Here is a 25,189-nt window from a genome sequence, read left to right on the forward strand (position 1 = left end):
CTCAAGTAAAATGCCGATCCGAAAATTTCAGAAAATTCACCAGCATACCAGTTTTTGTAAATAATAAAAAATAATTTAATATTTCGTGATTTTTCTTTTATTTGATTGATCACGTTTGTTAGAGAGATTTATAAGAATAAGAAAAATAAGAATACAGGGTGTGATTTTTAACAGATTTTAGTCAGTTCGATACCTGGGTGTGTCACGCTAATTTTCGGATATCTTTGAATGTATATTTGAGTAAAATTTTCTATCGACAGTATTAAGAGTACTTCAGTACCGCTAGCATGAACAACTTTCGTCTTCGAATCGTTTGCGTACTCGATAAAATTCGATACTCAATCTTCGAATTAAACGATAACGTGACAATTTTGATTGTCAAAATAAGTTTCGTGCAACCACATCTCATACTAAGTTCATTTTACGACACGTTCACAAGGGCTCTGTTGTAGTTTTCTTACTAAATCTTTTGATGGCGATTCGAGGACGCAAACGATTTGAACTCGAAAGTTTTTCGTGCTAGCCGTACTGATGGCATTACAAAATTCCACCCTGTATAATAAGTATATTTCCCACTCACCTTATGCTTAGACAGTCTAACAGACAGTTCCGTATCCAGTCCGTTCCCGTATACGTTCTTCATAACGAGCCCGTTTTCTTCGAAACCTTCCAGCGGCGTGTACAGTTTATAAACGTACACAAAGTTGATAGGCGACTGCCAGTGCCAGATGCCAGTGAATCCGAAGTCCATGGTACCCCAGCCCACTCGGAAGTCCAGCTGTGGGATTGGGAATACTCTTGAGAAAAACGTTAACGTATTAAGGTGATGATGGATTGAGACACTTCGTAGTTTGAAACTTTTATTACATAGTTTTTTGTCTATTGTCAATTAAAATAATATTTCAAGTGCTTAAACTTTCAAAATAATAACTTAATGAATGATGATAAAAATTAATTTTCCATCAACATCATCATTTCAGCCACAGGACATCCACTGCTTAACATAAGCCTCCCCCAATGATTTTCACATCGCCTGGTTGAAACGGCCCTGCATCCAGTGCCTTCTTGCTATCTTTAAGAGGTCGTCGGTCCACCTTGTGGGTGGATGTCCCACGTTGCGTTCCTTAGAAGTGCAGACTTATCGTGAGAACTTTCAGCACAAAATCTAGGATAGTTGTTGAAAATCAATAAAACAGATCTTATCAGTGTTGGGTATTATACGAGTACGTTACCTCTTCGGGCGATCTTTTCGCTGTGATGATTGCTCTGTTCAGATATTGAATGGGCAGTGCAACGTGGCCAAATATGTGGAAGTCTTGCACCGTCAGCAGTTTTAGTAGCACTTCGATACCTGTAATCAAGATATGTTAAAATATGCGCTGCTACACATATTTTAGGTAAAAAAAAAAAATCTTCAAAACATTACAGTTCACTTTCCCGCCGAGATGAAAAATTTTGCTTTTGTTTGAGATACCGTTTTTTTCTTTTAATAAAGGCTTCGTGACATTCTGCCAGTGTAACATTTTACTTAATACAGAAAATAAAACATAACTGCCACATCAAGGCTAGGTTGCACCATCTAACTTTAACTTTGAAAATCGTCAAAAATCTGTCAAACTCCATACAAAAAACACCGGTTATCGTTATAGTTACGGACAAAGTTAAGTGGTGCAACTCATCCTAACCCTTCTTTACCTTTTTTGACGTTTCTCAAGGACAATATTATGAAACTTACCAGTCGTGGTGTTGGGCGTGACGACCATAGCAACCAAATGTCTATCGGCCTCTATGAAGCCGAATCGGGCAGTTGTTTGCGGCAGTTCCGTTATCGGACTCGTCACGTTAACCACTAGCATACAGTTGGTGATACGGCGCATGTGACCTGTTGGGAAATATATTGTTTCATTTCAATTATAAGAATAAAAAAATATATTTGATAAAAAATACTATGACCATAGACCACAACTACCATTAATCGGAATATTAACAACTGCACGCAGGAGGATTTAATTTATGCTGCTGACAACGCCACTCTTGTGGCGGAGTTTTGGGCTGACACACTGTGTAGGTTTATTGTCAACACGATAAGAAAAACCGGAATATTAGTAATTTTTCAATACATAATATAACCCCCGATAAAAAGGATGTTTTTCTTCATTAAAACAATCTCAATGAATATTTGAAAAAATAAAATCTTTTGAGATTGAAATGATGTTAGTCTTTCTTAATTATTGGACGGACACTTTGGCACTTACCGTTAACATAGATTTTTACTACTTTCTCCTCCAAATCCAGATAAGTGATTCCTTTGATATCCCGCTTATGTCCAAAGACAAAATCGGTTTTCAGGAACCCTTTCGTGTAACCCTAAAACATAATTATCATCTTTTGTCATCAAAGTAAAAGAGAACGCATTGAATTTTTGTTTATTTTTTTCTGTAGATTTAGGTAATGTTTTAAATACACTCGACAGCAAATACATCGCACCACCCGCGACGCGAACTTTAAAGATTTTCTTTTGACACAATAATGGTGCCCCAACAATATTGGTGTTATTTGAAAGCCCAATAAATATCCTTAATGAAAAACACATTTAATTTCTTAATAAATGATTAACATATACCATAAATGTGACTTGAAAAAAAGACCTCACTTTGGGCTCACCTCTGGGATCAATTAGACCAAATTTTATGGTTATAAAACCAAATAATGATCACACGTGTCCTCTTTAACAGATGGATAGCGATTAATCCCAACTTAACAGTTTTATAGTCATAAAAAATGGCTATAGCGTAACTACCTATTTTTTGAAGAAGTGACTCTGGATCCTTGTAAAGACACATTTTTGGGGTAAAAACCTTTCCTTTAATAAAATGAAGTTTAGAACTAGGCTTTTAAATGGTGCCAATATTGGTGGGGAGTAGGGATGCATACGTTTGAAAATGCTTGTCGCGGGTGGTGCGATTTATTTGCTGTCGAGTGTATTATCAGGTATGTAGGTTCTTATCTTACCTGGAATGGAGTGAGTAAAGTAACTTTTCCAGTGACGTTGTTTTCGGTCTGTCCTCTGTTCAGTGTCCACGAGGAGTTGATCATCATGAGGCCATCTTCGTTATACTGTAAAAAAGTAGATGCATTTATTGAGATGGACTGAAACAGACCTTAAAGGTCTCGAAAGGGGAAATAGGGTTAGACCAGTGTCTGCGGGGTTATTTCGAAAATTTTCGAAGTCTCAAATGTTGCCATCCCTCTCAAGTAAAGCGAGATGCTCGCATGAGCGACGGTGAAAGAAAAACCCGAAAATACGTATACAGCGTTTCGGAGTAGCCCTGCTGAACCAAGGAAATAAAATCATTATTATAAACCTGAAAACTAAGCAGAGTATCGGCGATAGTCCTTATTTAATTCAATAAATACGGATCATTATACTCACTTGAAAACTAAGCAAAGTATCAGCGCTCTTCTTCCAAATAACCCTGTGTTTGGCGATGGCTGCCGCTTTTGGCAAGGTGGGTATAGTAGAATTAACCACCGCGTTGATCTCTCCATAGAACTCGTTGGTCTTGAACAGGTAGTCGGCTAGCAGACTGAAGGCAAGGTAGTCTTCCTGCCAGTTCATACTGCCGTTTAGGGCTTGAAGGTTGTCGTGGTAACGCCACCTGGAAAAAATGCGGGCAAAGATTGAATTTTGGGTTTCAAGATCATATACAGGGTGTTTGGTAAATGGGTATATGAGCCGACACTAGCCCATGTTAACATGGGCATATAAATGGTATGATGAAGTCAGAAAATTGATATCTTAATTTTAACTATTTTAATTTAAATACAAATCGGAATTTATAAAATTTATTTTGTATGAAAATTTAAAAAATAATATTTTTTTTATAAAATCCGATTTGTACGAATATTAAAATAATTAAAATGAAGATATCAATTTTCTGACTTCACCATACCATTTATATGACCATGTTAACATGGGTTAGTGTCTGCTCATATACCCATTTACCTAACACCCTGTATTAAGACCTCTAATATAGGTCGCTCAGCATAAGTTGAGGCCCACTGCGCACACTTTTTTACACTGATGTAATATTTGAATACAGAACGGAAACAACACTAGCGATATACGCTTGTGAAATGTCTGCAAGCGAGACAGAAAGCACTAGTCAGTCCGACTACGCAAGACGTTAGCGTAGACAGCGTATAGAGATACAAATCTTTGCTTGTGTTCACGGGCTCAACTCTCGTTGCGCGACCAATACTAACAAATTGACAAAGATTAGTTGTTGTTAGTGACTTACATAACATTGAAACTGGTGTCCTTCCAGCCAGTAAAAGGCGTGGTCATGCTAGACAGCAGAGCGTAGACCGTTTCATTCTTAGCCTCCGAGAACATTTGCACGCGCCAAAGGATCGTCGCGTCGTTCGCCCAGCCCATTATAACTCTAGTCCAGTACTAATTATTTAACAAAAACATACCCTCCAAAGTATGGTATACTTACTTCGTTCCTTCCAGTTAAATTACGTCCAATGCTGGACAAAAACCTCCCCCAAAGATTTCCATAACGACCGGTTCTGCGCTGCCCGCATCCAGTGACCTTCACGAGATCGTCGGTCCACCTAATGAAAAGCCTGCTCACACTACTTCTTCCGTCCCATGGTCATTCACCACTCGAGAAATGTTTTACCCCAATGGCCATCAGCTCAGCGAGTTATGTTTCTCGGCCACTGCCACTTAAGTTCGACGATTCTGCGAGCTATGTCGGCTTGATTTAGAAACTCCGAATCTAACACGCCCCATTGCTCTTTGGGTGACCTTAGCGCACATAATAAGCGACATATACTTACATAACATTAAAGCTGGTGTCCTTCCAGCCAGTAAAAGGCGTGGTCATGCTAGACAGCAGAGCGTAGACCGTCTCGTTCTTAGCCTCCGAGAACATTTGCACGCGCCAAAGGATCGTCGCATCGTTCGCCCAGCCCATTCGCACGTGCCATTGGCAGAACCAGTCTGGAAACGAAGATACCACCATTAGAAGACCTTTATTGTACATCATAGAAAACTGACAAAAATCTTTGGACAAAAAACTGTTGTCGAAAAATTCTGTTGCTTTTTGGATAAATTTTCTATGGGCGAAAAGTTGAAAGATGAAATATTGTGATGGCGAAACGATCATAGATCAATCGACTGTTGGTAAACCGTTTCAGTTGCAGTCAATGGCAGTCCACTGCTGGTAGTAAACTTCCCTAAAGAACGCATCGAAGCACGATCTCCCGTCTTTTTATATTTAGTTACCGCTTAAAGAGCAGCGCCGAACCGGTTGGTGCAGAAATCTTTGGAGGAAACCCAGTAGTGGATGAAATGTTTATCTTCATACATTAACTTCTATTTTCTGTGTGTGTGTTTCTAGAACTGAGCGGGTTGAAGCTAAAAAAAACCTTATTACCTCTCAACAAGAACTCAAACTCCCCGTTCACGACTCGCCCCGGGTAATATAACGTCACGTGACCACCATGGTGTAACACTCCCTTATTGTCCAGCTGTATGTCCACGCTGACTTTCTGCGACGGGTCTCTGTTCGCGTCCCAGTTGAAGGACGCACTTAGAATCTTTTGACGGGGCGTGGCGTGACGCTGGTAAGTGATTTGGATGTCGCGTAGTCTGAAATAAAATAATAGTATTTATGTAAAAAGGTACTTAACGACATGACATACTTTTATGATCTGTCAATACGCGACTCTCATAGGCCGCTGCCTCGGATCTTGCAGCGGCCATAGAAGTTAGCAACCTCAAAATTAAATACAGTTTTACTCAACAAGTCTTACGCATGGACCTATAAAAAAAGTCGGACGGAGTCTCATCAACAAAATACTGTGACATTAGGATACACCAGCTTGCCTGTACGTACAGGCCGGCACGCACACATTCACACCCTGTTACACCACTTCGAGAGCAAACTTCACACAGTTGACACATTTAAGCAGCGAAAAAACAACACGAATACGACATGTCTTGTGTGATGAAATTGTGTAAAAACCGTTCTGTTCGAACAAACAAAAATTAAGGAATCACATTTCACAGGTAAAATAATAATCCAATCACTTATTTCCCGACATTAAAATATTGAAATTAATTGAAATCAAACGTCATTCACTCGAAAAAATAATACGTCAAAGACCAGTGTTCTCAGTTATTTACGTGGGAAAATTACCCGAAATATGGGAAATTAATAATGATTTTAGGACTTTTTAGTTATGTATTACGCATACTATGGAAATAAAATAATTTATCATAATTATTGTGTTTTAATGGGATATATTTTCATAGGCAAATTTGATCCTTCCCAAAAATGTGGAACTGCGAAATTCAAATTTTCTTACATTGATTGCAAGTCAGTGTCAGGTTGTATGTTAAAAAAGAAAAAGAGGCTGACAAAGGTGACTGAGTTTCTTCCGCCACTTCTTCTCAGCACCAGCCCATTTTGTCCCGAAGTGGTGGTAGGGCAAGCTATATTTGGGACGTGTATAAGTGCCCTGGAAAAGGGCTTTATACTGAATTCCGCCCGCGGCTTCGCCCGCGTGGAATTTTGTCTGTCACAGAAAAACTTTATCGCGCGCGTCCCTGTTTCAAAAACCGGGATAAAAACTATCCTATGTTCTTTCCCGGGACTCCTCTATGCCAAATTTCATCAAAATCGGTTGCGAGGTTTAAGCGGGAAAGCGTAACAGACAGACAGACAGACAGACAGACAGACAGACAGACAGACAGAGTTACTTTCGCATTTATAATATTAAGTTGTATCCCAACCATTTGAATTTATAATTGGATTTTTAATTTGGAACTTGCTTATTTATTAAACTACAGTATCTATTATAGTCCTATATATTTCCACGGTATAATACGATATGATAGGAATATAACGTAAAGTATTTTATGCTAAATTTTGCTTATTATTATTCTTCTTTTTGTGGTAACTATTAATTAAAGAATCTGCTTTAATACATTATATTTCCCAATTTACAAATGACTAATGCCCAAAATTCTAACATCAGAAGTGGGATTCGAGCGTTTTTGCTAATACTTCCTTGTCTAAGTTAAATAAATCAAACCTAAGATACGTCTCTCAGAGCAAAATTATACTAGTAGTAAATCTTTTTAATAGAAGTCTAATTAGCAGTGTAGAGTATGACAGTGTTGTTTAACTTGCATGGAAGGTCACCATGGTCCTAAATGGGAGGGCTTTTTCGTCGGATTGAAAAGACAATGCATAAGACATTTATTCCAATAATCAAAATACATTGTGTAAGAAAACATTAAAAAAAAAAAGTTTTCATATAAATTTTTCACATGGTTACTTAAATAAATACAATTTAAATTCTAATTCTATTGCAATATTACAATACATTTGAAAAATATATTATATCTGATGAAATAGGCTGGTTAAGTTAAATTTCAAATTCAACTCAACAAAAATATTAGCATGATCCACTACGCTATATTTTTTTCTTCTTTTTTTTCGTAAGAACATCTCACCGCCCCTAGGTATTCTTTCTTATTAGGTTTTCCTTTAATTGTATTCTATTCGATAAGTCTTTTCTTCTAGTCTCTTGGCGTTTTATCCTTTNAACTTTTCATGCCACTCAGACTCGTAAAATCCACGGAAGGTTGTAGACATAATCCTAATTTTGGTTAATGGTTTTTCTAAATTTAGTTTACTTCTACTATTAAAAACACGTGGTTCATTACATGATTACTACCGGTACATCCATCAAGTGGAGCGTAGTATTTGTACTGTCTCTGACACATATCCAACACAATAATTGTAAACCGCAACGTTGGAAGATGTGTACCGGCCAAACGTTGCCCNTTTTTTTATAGGTCCATGGTCTTACGCCCGTTTTCACCATTATTCCCTAATTTTTAAGTGACCCCTAATGGTACCACATAACAGGAATTTTGATTTCATAGGGGCCACTTAAAAATTAGGGATTGATGGTGAAAATGGGCATTAGGGCCCTTTCCCACGGTTAATCCAGTATTGCGGATCCAGTAATGCAAGATAATATCCCACGGACTGTCGTGTGAGTGATGAAACACACAAGTGCATTTGATATTCAAATTCAAAATTCGAAGGGGATCGGATTTTTTCGGGACCCTGCAAACGGGATGTTCGTGTGAATGTTAAGGTCTTAGCATACGAGACGTGCTTTTTCTCGTACCGGACGGAACGAAACGATTTCTTGACATCGTTACATTTAAGGAGCCCGTCCCGTTTTCGTCTCGTCCGAGAAATTACCCGTTACGTATGCTAAGACCTTTAATATTAAAACACGTATACTCAAAACGAGGCCCTGCAAAAAAAAATCCTACAAAAAACAGGGTGTCTCCATGGGAAGGGCCCATTAGAATTAAAAAGGTCATTCTTACTGGTCAAAATGTATATCCATGCTGAATTTAGTATTGTTGTTGAGATCAGCATTAAGGTTGACGCTGTAAGCTTTCTCCCCGATGTCAACTTCTGCGTACGTCATGAAGTTCTGTTCTGACAGCTCCACGTAACGGACGAGGGACCTGTATTTGTCTTCGTTGTATTCGCCCTGTGAAGTTATAGTCAGTTTCTTTAGTCAGACTAAGAAATTAACTAACTAGTCAGTGCTTGAGGTATGGGAGCGGCACGGGAGGATGCTTTCGTGACTGTCAAACGTCAGCGAGAGTTCAAATTTGTATGAACTAGAGATGAGACGTATTTACTAGAACAGATCCACACACTAGGTATTTTACAGTACTAGGCGGCACCTATTCCATTTTTTTAAATACTTGATCCACCTAGTATTTTATAAATTACACGATTTCCGACCCTACCCTGAAAGTAATAGAGGTTATTATTGCGTAATCAGTAGTCGTGTATTACGCGCACCCAGTATTTCTCGCTAAGCTTATGTGCGAACGTAGAGATTCACTCCGTCTCTGTCTGACCAAACAAATTTGAGCGCGACGAAGCAAACGCACACAAACGTAGTCGAACCATATTCATATAAATAAGAAAAAAATATGTAAATATTTTTATGAAATTGATATCTTTTAAATACGCCAACTTTTATGTTGACAGTCCAAAGCCTGTTGAAGTATGAAGAGAGGAATTATTTTTCAATTTCAAATTGCATTATTCATACTACGGTTGTATCTTTTCAAAGAAAATTGTATTTTAAAGTCATATTACTTGGATTAGTCCGCACTAGTCGCGTCAAGTATGCTAAATTACTACGTACTAGGTGGAACAGGTATTTGGATCGAGTATTAATAAATACTTGGAATAGGTGCACCTAGTATCAAATTTACCTAGTATAACCCATCTCTAGTATGAACTGTCATGATAAGTCAATGTCACCCCTCCCGTGGCTATCTTATACCTCAGGCACAGACTCAGTCAAGTGCTATAAATACAATTAAAATAATAATAATAAATAGCTTTTACTATGGGAATCAGACAATGCAACGGTATAAAATCCGGTCGCTGAGCAGATAGAATTTCGTCCATTGACCCCAAGCTACCCATGTTCACTCGCACGTAGCTATATTGCTGTCGCGGCTGTGCGACGGGCGGCCGCAGTGAGTGTGCGAGCGCGACAGCAATATAACTACACGCGAGTGATAAGGATGGATAGCTTGGGGTCATTGGACGTAATTCTATCTGCTCGGCGACAGGACTTTACATAATTTAAATACATAATATTACAGGGTTTATTTTAACATAAATACTAGTAAATATCGCTTTCCATATTATACAATAATCCCATATGGTGTAAACCCATGACCATGATATTTGAAACTGTTTGGACATGCAAATTGCATGAAAACTGACCAATTGAAGCCGATTGTGATTGAATCGTAATACAAATATAAATATTGTGCCATATAAGTACTCGTAATATAACATTTTGTGGATTTGCAGTAAGTCATTGAATATTTTTGATAATATGATGGTTTTGGGATTACAGTAGAATCTTATGGGTTGCAATGATTGTCCCTCGTCAAGTTTAAAACTCCGTTGTGACCTGAAAAAATCTAAACACGAAAATTTTAACAAAATTCGCATAGATTGTTGTGATATAATATTTTTTATAGTGCAAACAATCTGCATCTACGCATTTGTATCGCTAAAGATCGGGAAAATTGAAAAATTTGGAGTTGGGCAATTCCACCCTTATTACCTGTCCAATAAAGGTGATCTGTCGATTATCCTGGGTGAATCTCGCGTGCACAGCGATGTCTTTGAAATGGCTGCTGTTAATAAGTAGTTTGACGCGGTGCGCCGCCATATTCGTTTTGGATTGGTCCTGGTATAGCGCGTCTATGTTGAAATCCATGCCGGTGAACCAGACGCCTGTTGCGTGCATCTACACATAGTAAATATAGCTACAATACAAGTATTAGACAAACTCAGTGGATCGATGATTTAGTGAAGGTCACTGGAAGCACCTGGATGCGGGCAGCGCAGGACCGGACCGGTCGTAGTAGAAATCATAGGGAGGCATTTTTCCAGAAGTGTGCCTATTTTTGCGGCAGTGTAGGAAACGTAGTGTATGATTTCGTTCGTGTAGTCAAACGACGTCCACTGCTGGTCTTTTTAAGAAGGCTCAAGGTCACCCTAAGGGTGATGGAGCGTGCTATACTTGGAGTTTTTATGCGCGATCGAATCAGAAATGGGGAGATCCACAGAAAAACCAAATGTACCAAATTGTATATTTATGAAAAAAAAACAGGTTTGTAATCTGCATTCTTCAATGAAAAATTACTCCGGCATAATTTAGACAGCTTTCTCGTTAAAAAAAATGTAAATATCAACTTACTTGAAACTCATTCGCCTGCTTCTCATGGACTTTAGCCTTTATGACACACGGGTTTAAGGTCGGTAATGTCATGTTCAATTCTGCATCCAAATACAGCTGCGTCCCAGGCGGGAAGTACAAGAACCCTGATATGAGAATCTCGCGAGATTTCGGGTTGAAGTTCAGTAAGGCCAAAGCTGTGTATTTTGGCCCAACCTAGAAACAAAGTGGTTGCAAGCGAATATGAACCTTGATGTGTGGGGTGTCGGTTGATTTTTGGTGAGCATGCCAATCGGTTCCTTGTGAGCTTGAAATTGTACTTAAACTCTTAATAGTATGAAGCCAATGTCTTTTACATAAATAAATAGGGTATAGATTACTTCAAAATAATAGTAGTTAAATACGAAATAGAATACAGAATCAATATAAATACATTTAATAGAAATACGCCTAATATTTTTGCTATAGATTTTCTAAACGGAATTTTCGATTGAAGCTGGCTGAAACCGCTTCCACATTTCGTTTTAATTTTTTTTTGTAAAATATTTAGGTCAAACAAAAATCAACCTTACCTGGTCATAATGCAGTTTCATATCGATCATCTTGGGCCTCTTGAGTGTGAGTTGCGTGTCAAGTTCGACGCCGTTCATCTTGTCTATGTTTTTGTACATGAACATGAAGGCCGGATCCTCTTTGGTTTCCTTTGAAGCGCTGACGTTGAAGCTTACGTCCACGTGGGTTTGGGTTTTCTAAAGGTACAGACATAGACTTACGCCCGTATTCACAAACATTACTATGAGTGAGTATGAATCTCACAGTGCGCGTGGACGCACAGGGTCACACACGAACCAATCACAGAGCTCTATATAAAGCTGTGCGTTCGATTTGCTGCTTCACTTAAGCAAGCATCGTTTGTGAATACGGCTGTTAATGTATTTACTAACTAAAAAAAACCTATCATCGACATTTATGAATATACATGTACATGTATAGGCTATATGACAAAATTGTAATATTCAGTCCGTCAGACAGAAAGTTACAAAATATTGGCGACGTATTTTTTATTTTTTTTCACGATGAAATAATTACGGAGATACATGAGTTGAGATGTCATGCTTTTGAAGATTTTTTTACTGAGAAGTGACGACACGTGATATTTCAAGTCAATGTATCGCTGTCATTATTCGATTATTACCGATTCGATAAAAAAAAAAAGAAAAAATATATTCATTATTTTTTATCAACTTTCTGAGGGATACTAAACAGAATTTCCATTTCATTACAGAGGCATAATCCATAACAATAATTTTGTAATTGTTACATTATTTTGTTCATTACTTTACAGGTTCTAAGCTGACCATTATTTACTAGTTACCCGACTGCGCCAAAAGGAAGGTTATGTTTTTACTTACCACATTCCGAATAGCAGCATAAAAGTTATAAACCGGGTACGCCGAGAACTCCATTTGCAAATCGGCGTAGAGATCGTGTCTATACGTCAACGCTCTCTCAGTGTACACGCTGGCAAACTTGACAGTCTGCTTCGGGTTCTTATAGAACTGATAGTCGAGTTGCAGGTTCGTCCCATGCGTGGGACCGTTCACTGTATAGTAGCCCACTAGATGGCTGGCTAGCTGTTTGGTCTGGAATTCGGCTAGCACGTCGCATTGGGTCACGCCCCCTTTGGACTTGAATTTGAAGATACCTGTGGAGGAAAAATAGTTTGTCAAAGGTCAAAGCTAAGTATGTTGCAGTTCGTATTTTTTACCAATATCACACTGTAGCATTTTATATAGTTCTAACAGGGGCTATTTTACAAAAAAAACGTAGTCTGGATGTGTTCTAAACTGTTTAAGAAGACAAAAGTTTAGAGCAGTATAGCCAAAGAGGTCTAGGTATCAAGGAGTCTTGAGGACAATCTCGAAAGAGTCGATGGAATATGGCCAATAAATTGGAAATACTTGGATAAAGGTTTAGATAATGCTTTGGATTTGATATGATTTTGTACATACTTTCGTCTTTTCACGAACGAATTTAGCTACATATCTAGCTTTAATCCATAATCTAATGTTTAAATATGAAAAGATCTCTCTAAAATAAATACAACTCGATTATTTTCAATAGTTTCCAAAACACTTACCAGACAACTCAGCGATTTTTTCATCATCCACCACCCAATACGCTCTTGGCACCCACACATACCCATACTTTATATCATGTCTTTTCAAAGACATTAAAGTATCAAACTGCTTTCGTCCGTCTACATCTAGCGTGGCCGCGACAGTTTTGTCGTCGGCTAAGTTGCTGTATGAGGCCTTAGCTTTGATGGTGCTTTTGGCGGACTGCATGTTAATGGCTGCTGTGCTTGAGGTGTTTGAGACGCTCAGTATCGCGTTGAACATTCGTTTTTCCTGTGACAAGTGATAGTTGTTTACATACGAGTATTTACAGCCCTAAAGGCCTTTAAAGCAAGAGAGAATAGGCATCTTTTAGGCAAGCTCGCTCGAGCATAGATCGCTTCTGTACCCCCTGCATGATAATGTCGTTAAAAGCAATGCAAAAAAAACTTTTCTACGATTTATAGAAGAATGGGTTACACACGTCTATCATACGGCGTGTTTACACAAGTTTAACTTTATAGATTTAAACTAGAAAAGATATTTACATCTTTTTTGAAATAGAAATAAATTATACCGCCTGTATGAATTTGAAAAAAAAAAAAAAAATAACTAGGGGGTGTGCTAACCTTTAGCATATTGGAAATCACAGCTGTTACTTTTTTTCTCTCTCAGATAAATAAATAAGCTTTATGGGACAGGAAATAAAGCAAATAATAAGATTGATACTGGTTCGACATAAGAGAGAGTAACTTGTCTCTCTCCCGTCTTTCTTACTCACCTTACTATTAGGCGTGTCGAAAGAGAACAGTATATTATTGTTCGTCTCGTTCTTATCCCATTTGTACTCGAAGGCGTACGTCTTAGCAGACGGATCAGCCTTTTCGAGCGACAGAATGTACTTTGCAGGCCCACTCATGAGGAAGTATGGAGCGTTGTGGAGATTCGTCATGTTAGGGAACTGAAAATAAGGTTTTATAACAATAATAAAATAGATAAAAAAAATAAAGAAAGATAGAAAGAAATAAAAAATATTTATTAGGTACTAAAAATATAATGATTTTATTGTACACTATACAATACAAGAAAAGAAAAAGAAAGAAATTTACAAAAGATACGGCACAATTTAAGCGGTATTATCGCTATACAGCGATCTCTTCCAGACAACCGAGATTTTAGGTTCTAGTAGTACTTTCTTTAGCAATAGTAATAGGAGTCACTTTTGGAAGTCTCACAGGTACTTAATTTATAAATAGAATCTGGAAATGGAAATGTTGTTGATAGGTCGATCAAATAATAGCTAAAAAAGTTTTTCAACATCTAAAATTTGACAGAGCAGTCCAGGTGAGCGTAAACATTTAAAATACCATCATAATCACCAGGCAACTATAGGATTGCCCAGCAGTGGATGTTATTTAGCTGAAACGAACAACGAATTAAAGGATTTGGACTACATCACTAACGCTGGCTAAAGTCTGTTCGCCGAGAGTTGATAAATATTATGAAATGTCTTGCAATAGCGACTGTCGCTTAATTATCGCATTCTGTATGGCGGGCGTCGTTTGTCACAACGCGCACTGAGTACCATGGTACGAGCCACGCAGCTGTCGTCAAGCGCCCCGGCCGGCGGGCCGCAATGTGTGAAACGGAATAGATTTATTTTACATAAGACCGAAATGAATGGTATGACAGTGGGTAGGGCTTTGCCCAACATTGGGATACACTATAAGCCACTTGATAATAATTAAATACTTTTTATCCAACACATGGACGCCACGTGTTTGATCCGTATCCCCACGTATGCCCTGACCGGAATAATTCCCGTAAATTTAAAAGAGATAATAATGATAATCTACCAACTTTTTCATTATATCGACAAAAATAATTAGCGGGCCGCAATTTATAATGAGTTTAGAACATCTGATATTTTTTTTTTATCAACTCTCGGCGAACAGACTTTAGACGGGTTGATGTTCGTATATTCTAGAATACAAAGTTTGCATAACTCACCTGATAAGAAGCGCAGACTTTGATGCCAATAGCATTGTCGAATGTGCTCCAGCTACAAGTGTTCCGTTCTATCCTGTTTTGGTTGAGGCCTTGCTGCTGCAACTCTTGGTCACCGTGGAGAATGATCAGCTCGGATCTGGGTGGTAAAGTTTCCTTTTTATTAAAGGAGATAGAATGCTTATGATTATTTTGGACTTGGAGAATAATAATAAGTAGTACGTACAGAAGTTTTACTTCACGAAGGTATTTAAAAAAATGTATGCTCAATGTCATTAACAATATGGTGTAATTTAGCCTGTCTCAAGAGTTAAGCACCATTTTGTTGACAAACGTCAGTGATCGGCACTGCGCCGAAGCTATAGGGCTGACTTCGGTAAAATGATGTGACGTGAGGTGCCAAACTGCGGAAAATGGCGGAGGAAATATCGATTTAGCATGAATTATCATGAATAATATTAACTACTTATTTACCTCTCAGTGTCTTGAGGCAACTTAAAAAAGTACATTCTGTGTTTTTATTATTATTTAGGCAGTTAAATACTGCACAGTATTTAATACACCATTTTCTTTATTTTATTCCATCATACACAAGAATACGCGTGCGTGAGTCAATGTTCGCTCGTATGTGAGGCCTTGTCGAATAGTATCCTGTAGGTGGGCCATCGTGCGTGTTTTGTTTTCGATGTAAACTCGCGGAGATGAACAGGCCTGGTTATAGTATTTAAAAATAACAAAATGGCCGGGTGAGTTTTTTTTGTATGCAGATTTCACGTATTCCACAAGAACATTTTACACTGCACCATCTAGTCCCAAGCTAAGTAAAGCTTGTACTATGGGCACCAGACAACAGATTTTTAACGGACAATTAAGTTACTTCAGTTAAGAGCGGCTGTGTGAAGCCGCGGTTGAGTCAAACTCTACTGGAGGCCAAACGATTGTCACCTCCACCCTCACCGTCATAAGGTGTAGAGTCACTTGGCAGACAATATCCCCTGCTTGCGTCATTCGAGCCTCCACGTCGGTGGCAGTGTAGCCGCGCCATTATCGCCACTATGCCCCCGTCACAAGGTGTAAACTTACTTGGCAGCAAAGATCTCCTGCTTGTCGATGGGCAGCGATAGATGCAGCCTCACTAGGCTCAGGTCACGTAGAGTGAGTCGCGGTGTAGAGGCGAGCCATTTTCGCCGCTATGCTATATATCACAAGGTGTATAGTTACTTGGCAGCGATGATCTTCTACTCCACGTCAGTGGCGGTGTAGCCAGGCCATTGTCACCACTATGATCCCGTCACAAGGGTACAGAGGCGAGCCATTGTCGACGCTATGACCCTGTCACAAGGTGTATACTTACTTGGCAGCGAAGATCTCCTGCTTGTCGGTGGGCAGCGATAGATGCAGCCTCACTAGGCTCAAGCCACGTAGAGTCAATCGCGCCTCTACGTCGGTAGCGGTGTAAAGACGAGCGTTGACCCGCACGCCGCTAGACGCTAAGCCGCCCGCTACGACGCCCATTGTCGCCGCTATGTTCACCGCCACGCTGGAACGTAAAGTCGATTATTAGGTCTTAAGGATCTGTAAATTTCTTATCTTTAAAAACCGGAGATTTGATTCACTTTTATTTCTTTTTCTTGTCATGTCGACAACAAACCTACAGTTCGTTCGTTTCAGCCAAATGACGTCCACTGCTGGACAAAGGCCTCCCCCAAGGTTTTCCACAATGAACGGTCCTGCGCTGCCCGCATCCAGGCTCTTCCCGCGACCCTTACCAGATCGTCGGTCCACCTAGTAGGAGGCCTGCCCACGCTACGTTTTCCAGCCCGTGGTCGCCACTCGAGAACTTTCCTGCCCCAACGGCCATCGTCTCTACGAGCTATGTGCCCCGCCCACTGCCACTTGATTTTAGCAATTCTGCGAGCTATGTCGGTTACTCTACACTCGAAGTTGTCGACAATTATGTATACCTGGGACAAACAGTCCAGTTAGGTAGGTCCAACTTCGAGAAAGAGGTCAATCGTCGAATCCAACTCGGATGGGCAGCGTTCGGGAAGCTTCGCCATATACTCATGTCCGAAATACCGCAGTGTCTCAAGACGAAAGTCTTCGAGCAGTGTGTGTTGCCAGTGTTGACATATGGATCCGAAACGTGGTCGCTTACTATGGGCCTCATAAGAAGGCTCAAGGTCACCCAAAGGGCGATGGAGCGGGCTATGCTCGGAGTTTCCCTGCGTGATCGAATCAGAAATGAGGAGATCCGTAGGAGAACCAAAGTAAACCTACAGTGTCAGCCCAAAATTCCGCCGGTCTGTAAATAAATACTTCTCAATCTTTAAAAACCGGAGATTTGATTCGCTTTACTTCTTCTTGTCGTTTCGACAACAAACCTACACAGTGTCAACCGAAAACTCCGCCATAAGAGTGATTTGCTTTACAACTATGACGTCATTAATGACTTCTTTTACATATTTCTGTCATAATAAGAGTAACCAAAAATAACTACAATTTTTAAGAGGATTATTTTTGAAAATTAATGGTAATATAGACTGTTGCTAGATCCTCTGTAGTTGAGGATTTCATGTGCAGATTGTTTCTTCTTTCGGCTTGATGATCACATTCTATTAGATGAGATGCAGACTAAGAGCTTCCCACAATAGGAAAAAATGTGTGCACTCGTAACAGCGATGGGTGTTAGTGTGTATTTATGTTATTATCATGAGTAAACAGTAATTTCAACAAAGACCAATATTCTACACTCATATTGTTCTCAATTACGCCATAACCGAACGGTGAAGGGGTCGGACTGGCCGACTCGTGATCCGGGGAACTCGGGTTCGGTCCCCACCGCCGCTCGACTATCGTAGTGAGCTCACTCGTGACACAAGCATATTTAGCTTAGTACGAGGGGCTAACGGGAGTATTAGTAATTTGTGAAATAACAAATTACTAATAATCTTTAAAAAATAATTATTACGATAAATCTATTTTCCAAACCTCGGCTGAATCTTCCCCTCAAAGTCCAGGCTTCCCGACTCGTCGTATTTGTCTTCCATAGTGCCGGACATCTTGGCGTTAATATAGCTGGTTCCCATCAGGTTCAGGTTCAAAGGCAATCCAGCACCAGTGGGCACTGAGAACGTAGTGTCGAGGAATAGAGACGCTTTCTCGTATGATATTTCCTGTAAAAAAATTTGATAGTGAGAATGTTATTTTCTGCGAAAAGTTGTTTACAGTGAGAATGGCGCTGATAGCGTCAAATGGCAATGCCAGATTTTGTATGGAAAGTGGCGTCTTTTTTTTTTCGCGCGGCCATCGACCAATCTTTGTTTTTTTTATTACAAAATAGTGTAATAAACCACTTACTATGGTATGTATACCTCTAAACTCAGTCTGAACTGAGTTACGAGCATTAGAAGTTTGATAATTTTCATACTAGATTTGCTTTTTGTGCGCAAGTTTTGTAAGAAATTGCAACAAAATATTGCGTTATTTTTTTATTGCGCTGATTCTGCTCCATACTGATGTCTGGAGCCTTTAATGGATGATATTGTTTGTTTACACATACAATCTCACTATTTTGTTGCAATTTCTTACAAAACTTTGCGCGCAAAAAGCAAATCTAGTATGAAAATCATCAAACTTCTAATGCTCGTAACTCAGTTCAGACTGAGTTTAGAGGTATACTTATCATAGTAAGTTTGGTTTGTTACACTATTTTGTAATCAAAAAACAAAGTGTGGTCGATGGCCGCGCGAAAAAAAAAAGACGCCAAATTCCGGCATTGTCTTTTCATGCTCTATTTCACTCTTTTAATGTTCAATTTTATCTAAAGAGTAACGTCGTATCGACGAATAGAGACGCTTTCTCGTATGAGATTTCTTGCGAAAAATTAATTATAGTGAAAAGCAAGCAACAGGTGGCGCTGGTGACACCACATTCCCTATTTAACTCCTAGGGTTTAAAAAAAGTTTCTTTTTAAGGTTTATTTTCTTTAAGAGTAGTCTTTTTAGGTCCTATTTTTTTCTATACCAAAACTTCTAATAAATTTCGAAGGATAGAGGTGAAAACTTGAAAAAAAAAAATCGTAACAGACTGATTGAAAATAATCGTGACAGAATATGGACTTACCTTCCCAGACAAAATCTCCAATATCCTCAATTGAGGGTTCAGCCTCTGCAGAGACTTCATGATCTCATCATCTCCCTCCGCACTCCAAAACGATATCTCATTCCCAAACACTTTCACCCCCAACTCTGCCATGGGAAAACGGTGTTTAAGTGCTTCGTTTTTATAGTTGAGATCGTCGATTTTCCCTCGAAGCTCATCAGATTCGTCTGTAGATCGGTAGAAGCGCAGTTTCTCTATTTGTTCCGCCACTCTTTCTTTGCTGAGCGGGCCTTTACTGCCGAAGTAATGTTCGAAGTATCGCTCGAAACCTTCGGCGCGACCTTTGACCTATGAAATAAAAAATTGTCGATGTACTATCAAAATATAAATGTCCCAAATCTGTGTTTAGTATCATTTCACTATCTTAATTTAACAAACATCAAAAATCTGTCAAACTCCATATAAAATATACTGGTCATTGTTATAGTAACGGTTAAAGTAAGTTGGTACAACTCAGCTTTAGCCTGGGCGCAGACCACGGACTTTTAGTTGGCCGATAGTTGGGCCTGATTTTAATTTGTATGAAGAATCTTCTGATACCAAATCGGTGTAGTGTGCGCACTTTCATACATCTCTATACTGATTAACAGCCCGACCCAACTATCGGCCAACTAAAAGTTGTTGGTCTGCGCCTATGCTTAATCTAACCATAGATAACATAAATAGATGTGCCTGTCAGTTTAAAGTTCTTTAAAAAGAAAGGGCATCTAAGATGAGTGAGAAATAACTTTTTTAATTATGGCAACAAGTAAGGAATCGTAAAGTATACCTCTAAGATGTTGATAGATTCTCCAAACATGTCTATGGTCAAGTTGAGTCCGATCGATCTTGGTATATAGGAGTCCGGAGAGAACACCACATTAGCTTCGTAGTTTCCACCTAAAATGACATAAAACATTTTATTATAGCTCACTCAATGAAAGTTGAGGCGAACACGTACTCACACTGATGTAATATTTGAATACAAAACACAAACAACACGTTACATATTCAAGTTAAAATTATCGCACACTAGCTATCTCGCTCTTATTAAATCTATGCAAGCGAGACAGAAAATATTTGTCAATTCGACTATGCAAAATGTTAGCGCTGCTGACAGTGTATACAGATACAAATCTTTGCTTGTGTAGATGGCCTCAACTCTTTTTGCGCGGCCTATACACTAGATGACACAAGAATAGTCTTTATGGTTTAGAAAATAAGTCTTAATTTACTGTACCTGCATTATACTGGTCGAAAAAGACGCTCTGTTCGTAATTTCTCGAGAACATTCTGAAGTCTGGGCTGTCTTCGAGTTGTGGCATGGTGTGTCCAGACAGCAGACCTTGGATTTCCACTCGAGAGGGCAATGACGAGTGCTGCTGGTTGCTCAAGTGGCTCCAGACGAATGTCGCCGCTGTTGCGTTTGGAATAAGGTTGCAATTAGGTTTTACAGATTAACATACTCTTCAGTTTGGTTATTTCAAGAAAAAATAATATTTTCATTAAGGTTTGTTGTTCTAGGGTGATTGATGGAGATATTGGGCTGTTATACTTTGCAGTTTACTGTTGATAAGACTAAACTAAAAAAAAAATACTTTTTTCCATCAATGCTAATGAAATGGATATTTAGTTTTCAGAAGGTTACATTTTCTTTTAAAATAGTGTTATGACATGATGTTATGTATACCAGTAGCTATTACAAATCACACACTACGAAAACAATATTTAAATTGCACAGCTTTCATCTATGGCAACATTATAGATCGTGTCATCCACGAAGACGCGTCCCACCAATTTTTGATCGAGGGAAGTGCGGGGTGCGGGGAGTTTGATCCGAGCAATCCGAGTCAGTCCAATAATGACGTTATTGTAGTGTGCGTGTGCACTTATGGATAATGTAGCGTGTACCGATAACACTCAAACATTAGCGGAAGAATGGTGGGGCGCGTCTTCGTGGATGACACGATCTATAAAGATAGTGTTGCCATAAAACAAAAACTCTTTCAGTTAGCAACAAAACCATACCTTGATTCACAGACTCGTGCTGCAACGCATGGAATATCTTCCGGACAGTGCTGAGCGTGGGACACTTCATCACTTGGAGGTACGAAGCGATCCTCACCTCTATGTTGACGTAGTCTTCGCGGAACATCTCTAGGAAGTATTCCCTGGTGGTGGAAATGGAAGGTCATGATTTTGTTTTAAATTGAGTTTATGTCATTTATTTCCTGCAAAAAGGCTTTTTAACTGTTAACTTTTAACTGTTAACTGCCGAAAAACTGTTAAGCAGTTTGGCAGATTAGTATTAAGTTAAATCGATGTAACTTTTATGAGACAATAAATTTAAAAAAAAAAATGCACTTTAAATACCTTGCCACTGCTTCGGAGAAATAAATGGGCCAGTTGTGAAAATAATGTAAAGCTTAAAAGTCTTTTGTATAAGGTTTAAAATCATTTGAGGAAATGGCAGTCGAACCCGTCTATGATACCGAGACATCTTATATCTTTATCGTTCATACAAGGGTGAAATAAAGGACTACAAAAAGTAATCATCATCATCATCATTTCAGCAGCCACAGAAAGTCTTTTGAATTTTAAATTGGCCGGTTGGTAGCGGCCTTCATCCAGCACCTTCCCGCAACCTTTATAAGGTCATCGGTTCACCATGTGAGTGGACGTCTCACACTGGGCTTGGCAGTACGTAGCTACCATTCCAGAACCTTGCTGCCCCATCGGCAGTCAGTTTTGCGTACTATGTGCTCTGCCCATTGCCACTTCAGCTTGCTAATCCGTAGAGTTATGTCAGCAAGTTTAGTTCGTATGCGAATCTCCTCAATTCTGATTCGATCTCGTAAAGAATCACCAAGCATAGCCCTCTCCATAGCATACTGTGCAACTTTGAGCTTATTTATAAGGCCTATAGTGAGTCTTAAAAAGTAATAGTGAAATCAAAACTCACCTAGTCTCACTACAAGGGGTCCTCCTAAACGCGTCCACAGCAGTCAACCTTATAGGTACCGGTACTAGCGTATCGCTGATCAGATCCATGAGTTTATTGGCGAACTCTTGCGTGAACCCACCGATGTTGCCCAGCGCTTTGATGCCTATTACCAACTGAGGAGAAAATGTTGGAGTTTAAAGATAAGAGGAAATTAAGGTTTTAAGAAGTAGGGTAGAAGTACAAAGTTGCGGCGAGAGTTGAGGCGAACACGTAGATACTCAAACTGATGTATATTTAAATACGAGGGCTTAGTGTAAGTTTACATCAAACTTCCTCACTAGTGAGCGTGTTGAAATATATGAAAATTTTAGTTCTTGAAATTTCCGCTAGGGGCGCTGTACAATCCGTCATAGATTTAATGTAATTATTTTACGCGCTCACTAGTGATGACTTTTGATGTAAACTCACACTAAACCCTCCGAACACAACACATTAAAGCGCGCGCGCGCACGAATGACTTTTGTCACCATGACAGTATGTCTACGATATAAGTACTACGATGTCCATTTTTCTCTTTATAAAAATGTAAAAGAGAAAGATATACTGTTACGGTGACAAAAAGTCACCCATGCGCGCATAGCCTTACACTTTCAAGGTCAAATATCGAATACACTATCTACCTCGTTCTTGTCAAATGTCTGCAAGCGAGACAGAAAGCATTTTGTTAATCTGACAGGACTACGCAAAACGTCAGCGTAGACAGCGTAAACAGATACAAATCTTTGCTTGTGTTTATGGTTTTAACTCTCGTTGCGTGACCAATAGGTTTAGTAAACAGTCAGCGTCAAAAAGTTCGTGACACCCAAAGTAGACAAAAAGTTCGCAACACGTCTTGGTTACAATTGGAATAAGGTTGTGCTGTTAACTTTTTGGCCACTTTGGGTGTCACTAACTATTAGACGCTGACTCTACCATTAGTCAGCTTAAAAATGAAAAAAGTTATTAAGATTTAGGAACGAAATTCGTGTAATTACTTACATTATCATTATCCGCTCTCGGAGTAGTAGATGTAACTCCTTTGACGATGAACGCGTACACTACATTTTGGAAGTGCTCCAGTATTTGCTTGGGTATTTCTTCTTCACAACATTCCCTCACTGAAATCATATTTGTTTGTACATATTATATCAACCTTTTGACATAGATTTGTCAAGTGTGAAGTCATAATCTTCACCAATAAATAAAACATCTACGGGAGAGTCGCATCTTAAGAGCTCATTTCAATTGACTAGGGTGTTCACTACTTAGGGTGGATTCGACCAAACAAGAGTAAAATATTAATCTCAGAATAAATCGCAGTTATTCGACATTTTGACATATTTCCCATACAAGGAGTTATTCTCGGATACAAGTTTGGTCGAATCGGGCCTTACACGATAGAAGAAGAAGAATAAAATAAGAACTTCTGGTATAGTTAATAAATGAGTGACACACCTTCCCGCACCGCTTCCATACTCAGTGCCTGAGGTATGGAAGCGGTGCGGGAAGGTGTTTTTATGACGTCAAATGTCAGCGAGTCTTCAGACTTGTATGCTCTGTCCCGTCATATTCCACCCCTCTAATACCTCAGTGGGTCTAGACAAAGTGCAAAATATAATCGCAAACCAGTCGAAAAGTGGTCGAAAAGCCCTTTTTTGTATGGAGTTTTGACGGACTCGATTTTCGATTCGATCAAAAAGTGCATTTTGACTAGACCCACAGGCACTGAGGGCTTAGTGTGAGTTTACATCAAACGTCCTACTAGTGAGTGCGTAAAAAAAATAAAAATGTTAGTTCTTGAAAGTTTCCGCTAGGGGCACTGTACAATCCGTCATACATTTAATGTAATTGTTTACGCGCTCACTAATGAGGACGTTTGAAGTAAACTCACACTAAGCCCTCTGATTCGTTCGTTTCAGCCAAATGACGTCCACTGCTGGACAAAGGCCTCCCCCAAGGTTTTCCACAATGAACGGTCCTGCGCTGCCCGCATCCAGGCTCTTCCCGCGACCTTTACCAGATCGTCGGTCCACCTAGTAGGAGGCCTGCTCACGCTACGTCTTCCAGCCCGTGGTCGCCACTCGAGAACTTTCCTGCCCCAACGGCCATCGTCTCTACGAGCTATGTGCCCCGCCCACTGCCACTTGATTTTAGCAATTCTGCGAGCTATGTCGGTCACTTTGGTTCTCCTGCGGATCTCCTCATTTCTGATTCGATCACGCAGGGAAACTGCGAGCATAGTCCGCTCCATCGCCCTTTGGGTGACCTTGAGCCTTCTTATGAGGCCCATAGTTCTGTTTGCCCTCTGATTCAGTTATGCGGTAAACCTGTAATAAATAATAGAATACTCACGTGATTTACCGCTGTTTCGACAGTAGGAATGCACCATAGAGGAGGCGGTGAAACTGACCACCTTGTCGTTTTTCTGGCTAAGGAGCAGTTCCAGCATGCTTTTGAGCATTTCCAGTTTCGGTCTGAAAGTGGAAGTGTGGTTAGTAGTCTCATCTAAGCATCATCATGGGTATTCTGAAGTGATCACTCACCAGGGTATCATGATCGTTAGGTATTTTGAAGGGTTCAATCAACCGGGTATTACGTTACGATCATAGGGTATTTTGAAGCTAGCCCGGGTATCATGACCAAAGGGTATTTAGCATGGTTCACTCACAAGAGTAACAAAATCGATCGTAGGATATTCAGAAGGGTTCACATATCCGGGTTTTTTGAAGGGTTTACTCGCTCGGGTATCATGACTATAGGATAAGAAAGGTTTAAGTAAGGGTTCACTCACCCAGGTATCATGATCATAAGGTATCCTGAAGGGTACACTCAGCCGGGTATCATGACCACAGGGTATTCAGAAGGGTACCTTCACTCACCGGGTATTCTGAAAGGTTCAGTCACCCGGGTATCATGACCATAAGGTATCATAACCGAGTATTATGACCATTTATATATAAGTGGTTTACTCGTTGCCTATATTATGTTATTATTACACACTGTAAAACCCTGGTTTTCCTAAATAAATAAATAAATAAATATTCAGAAGGGTAACTTCACGCACAGGGTTCAGTCACCCGGGTATCATGACCATAACGTATCCTGAAGG

The 25,189-nt window shown here is 39.5% G+C and overlaps 1 protein-coding gene across 9 annotated transcripts in view; it reads right to left on the reverse strand.

Moving 5' to 3' along the window:
* Apoltp (Apolipoprotein lipid transfer particle) overlaps positions 1 to 25,189 on the reverse strand; it is an 80,960-nt gene that overhangs the window by 43,188 nt on the left and 12,583 nt on the right. For all 9 annotated transcript variants that reach the window (XR_003655799.1, XM_028302977.1, XM_028302983.1 and 6 more), the window contains 25 exons: positions 24,433 to 24,554; positions 23,080 to 23,198; positions 22,060 to 22,214; positions 21,126 to 21,268; positions 20,338 to 20,514; positions 19,888 to 19,997; positions 19,080 to 19,406; positions 17,946 to 18,130; positions 16,309 to 16,494; positions 14,958 to 15,093; positions 13,729 to 13,908; positions 12,971 to 13,241; positions 12,243 to 12,535; positions 11,403 to 11,579; positions 10,852 to 11,046; positions 10,213 to 10,398; positions 8,429 to 8,598; positions 5,448 to 5,662; positions 4,849 to 5,011; positions 3,434 to 3,659; positions 3,013 to 3,117; positions 2,256 to 2,367; positions 1,736 to 1,882; positions 1,233 to 1,351; positions 581 to 778 (listed from right to left, as the gene is read on the reverse strand). Coding sequence is in view for 8 of the 9 variants with exons in the window: in XM_028302977.1 (XP_028158778.1) it covers positions 581 to 778; positions 1,233 to 1,351; positions 1,736 to 1,882; positions 2,256 to 2,367; positions 3,013 to 3,117; positions 3,434 to 3,659; positions 4,849 to 5,011; positions 5,448 to 5,662; positions 8,429 to 8,598; positions 10,213 to 10,398; positions 10,852 to 11,046; positions 11,403 to 11,579; positions 12,243 to 12,535; positions 12,971 to 13,241; positions 13,729 to 13,908; positions 14,958 to 15,093; positions 16,309 to 16,494; positions 17,946 to 18,130; positions 19,080 to 19,406; positions 19,888 to 19,997; positions 20,338 to 20,514; positions 21,126 to 21,268; positions 22,060 to 22,214; positions 23,080 to 23,198; positions 24,433 to 24,554 (4,417 nt within the window). In the remaining variant the exon portion in view is untranslated. The remainder of the gene's footprint in view (positions 1 to 580; positions 779 to 1,232; positions 1,352 to 1,735; positions 1,883 to 2,255; positions 2,368 to 3,012; positions 3,118 to 3,433; positions 3,660 to 4,848; positions 5,012 to 5,447; positions 5,663 to 8,428; positions 8,599 to 10,212; positions 10,399 to 10,851; positions 11,047 to 11,402; positions 11,580 to 12,242; positions 12,536 to 12,970; positions 13,242 to 13,728; positions 13,909 to 14,957; positions 15,094 to 16,308; positions 16,495 to 17,945; positions 18,131 to 19,079; positions 19,407 to 19,887; positions 19,998 to 20,337; positions 20,515 to 21,125; positions 21,269 to 22,059; positions 22,215 to 23,079; positions 23,199 to 24,432; positions 24,555 to 25,189) is intronic.

This window comes from Ostrinia furnacalis, unplaced genomic scaffold, assembly GCF_004193835.3.
Source record: "Ostrinia furnacalis isolate ACB-3 unplaced genomic scaffold, ASM419383v2 OfSCF1172, whole genome shotgun sequence".
Classification (NCBI taxonomy): domain Eukaryota; kingdom Metazoa; phylum Arthropoda; class Insecta; order Lepidoptera; family Crambidae; genus Ostrinia; species Ostrinia furnacalis.